This window comes from Nuphar pumila, chromosome 3 (genome assembly GCF_984573655.1).
Source record: "Nuphar pumila chromosome 3, dmNupPumi1.hap1.1, whole genome shotgun sequence".
In the NCBI taxonomy this organism is placed as follows: domain Eukaryota; kingdom Viridiplantae; phylum Streptophyta; class Magnoliopsida; order Nymphaeales; family Nymphaeaceae; genus Nuphar; species Nuphar pumila.
Genome location: NC_143251.1, coordinates 82,683,775 through 82,686,240, shown reverse-complemented (window position 1 = coordinate 82,686,240; position 2,466 = coordinate 82,683,775). Strand labels below are relative to the sequence as shown.

The following is a 2,466-nucleotide window of genomic DNA, read 5'->3' as shown; positions in this document are numbered from 1 at the left end:
AATTTCAAAAGCATTAATTGTACCTTCTATCATGTGTAAGACAACTTGAAAAGAAATAAAAAGTAATGATTTCAAGTATGTAAGGAAAAAGACAAACATAAAAATCGGCTAGTTGAACTAAACAAAGAAAACTAATAATATAATATGTTTAGAAAAGACTTTATTTACTTTATACAACTCAGGAATGTCGACTTACTTAAAGTAATCATTCTTTCTGTAAAACATTAATTACCACCTCAAAAAACTTTTTTAGAAATGACTATCTTAACCCCACTCAAGAATGTCGACTTGCTTAAAGTCTTCATTCTCTCTGTAGACATTAAGTAGCACATCATAAAGTACTTTTTAGATATGACTATTTACAAAATAAAGGACTCAAAGCATTTATTGTACTTACACCCATTTAAGTAAAGAAGTGACGATTTCTAAATAAAATACTAAAGTACTACAAATCATTAATTTGAATAAAGACAAAACTACATGATGGTTTATAATCCGACGTTCAATGTACTATAAGTCATTTATTATGAGAAATAGACTTTTTACATAAAATATATCATACATAAAATACTACAATGACTAGTGTACCCAAAATACTACTTTTGTAGAAAGAAGACTTTTTCAAATATCCATAAAGTGATTTTTGAAATGACTTGACATCTCACATCCCAAAAAGACTATCATTTTAAAAAGGCAACGACTATTTTTTGAAGGCTATATAAACACAAACAAAATAGTTCTTAAGACATGAACATGTGAGCTTACAACGAGAAAAATTCCTATTCGATATTTGAAAAAGAGAGCCCTGAAAAAGAAAGAGAAAAGAAAGAGAAAAAGTCAAGAATAACTCTTTGACAAAGAGTATTGTCTGAGTGAAAAGAACAGAACATTCTGAGAATCCTTCATTCGTGCATTCATATCATTATGAAGGTTCTATAGGAAGTATTGTAACTTTTTGTTATTCACTGTGTTCCTTCTTTGTTGAAAGAAGTAGACCTCTGTGGAAGAGAGTGTTGTCCTTCTCTGTTGAGAGAAGAAGACCTTTGTGGAAGAGGGTGTTGTCCTTCTCTGTTGAGAGAAGAAGACCTCTGTGGAAGAGGGTGTTCCCCTTCTCTGTTGAGAGAAGAACACTTCTAAAGAAGAGGGTGTTGTACTATTTATCCGGTAACTCGGATGTTATAGTGGAAAAGCTCAAGTGTTTTGCTTGGGGACTGGATGTAGGTCAGTGACTCGACCGAATCAGTATAAATCATGTGTTTTATATGTTGTGCCTTATTGCATTTATCTTTTAATTTATCGATCTATTTCATATTTCACTATTCACCCTCCCTCTAGTGGAATTTCACAGAATGCCACACGTCATAATAAGTAATGGAGGAAAACACTTCAAGAATGTGCAGGTTGCTTCTGTTCTGAAAAAGTATTTTGTACAACACAAGATAGCCACGCCTTAGCACCCATAGATAAGTGGTCAAGTTGAGGTCTCCAACAGGAAGATTAAGAGAATCTTGGAGAAGACGGTCAGGCCAGACCATAAGGACTGAGCTCAACGCCTTGGTGATGCCTTATGGGTATATATGACTGCCTACAAGACTCTGATTGACATGCCTCCATATCGCCTGATCTTTGATAAGGCATGCTATCTCCCTGTTGAGTTGGAGCATAGGGCCTATTGGGCAATCAAATCATTCAATTTTGATTTAGCCCATGTTGGCAAAGAGCGTAAATTGCAACTCAGTGAGCTTGAAGAGCTTCACAACAAGGCATATTATAATGCCAAGATTTACAAAGCACGAACTAAGTTCTTCTATGACAAGCACATTCTTAGGAAGGAGTTTGTGCCTAGACAAAAGGTTTGGTTGTTCAATGCATGGTTGCAGCTCTTCCCAAGGAAGCTTAGGTCCAGATGGGATGGCCTATTTTTTCGCCATATGGTATTTCCCCATGATGCAATTACGTTAGTGGACCCCAAAATGGGTGGGCTTTTTAAAGTGAATGGGAAAAGTCTGAAGCCCTATATCTTGGACCTTGGAGAGGGACATGACATTGAGTCTATCGATCTTATTGACTGCGAGGACTAGCAATTTCTGAAGTCTGGCTGAAGACTTAAAACTTAGCACTGTATGAGAGGCAACTCATGATAGATAAGATGATTTTTCTAATTTTTGTTTGTTTTAGATAGAATTAAGGTAGAGTCATGCATATATTAGGATTTGATGTGTTTCAATATGTATGGGTTTTTTTAGACTATAGGACATTGAGGTGCCCTACATGCGCATGGTAGTGTAGAACAAGGCATCTTATCTAGCGAGCTCCAATATAAATATCAGGTCGCATCTATCATTTTCTTCTTTCATGTTGTTCTTTGTGTACACTCATGCATTCATATAGTTTCATTCAAGCATTGGGGAGTGTCACTGAGGACAGTGTCATTCAAGCATGAGGGGAGGAGGGTATGATGCATAC

At 35.9% G+C, this 2,466-nt stretch overlaps 1 protein-coding gene across 1 annotated transcript; it reads left to right on the top strand.

Moving 5' to 3' along the window:
• The first annotated feature begins 1,577 nt into the window (after window positions 1-1,577).
• Window positions 1,578-2,081, top strand: LOC149843096 (uncharacterized). Its single transcript, XM_090000832.1, has one exon. It carries the CDS (start codon window positions 1,578-1,580, stop codon window positions 2,079-2,081), a length of 504 nt encoding a protein of 167 aa, XP_089856958.1.
• Window positions 2,082-2,466: the final 385 nt, after the last annotated feature.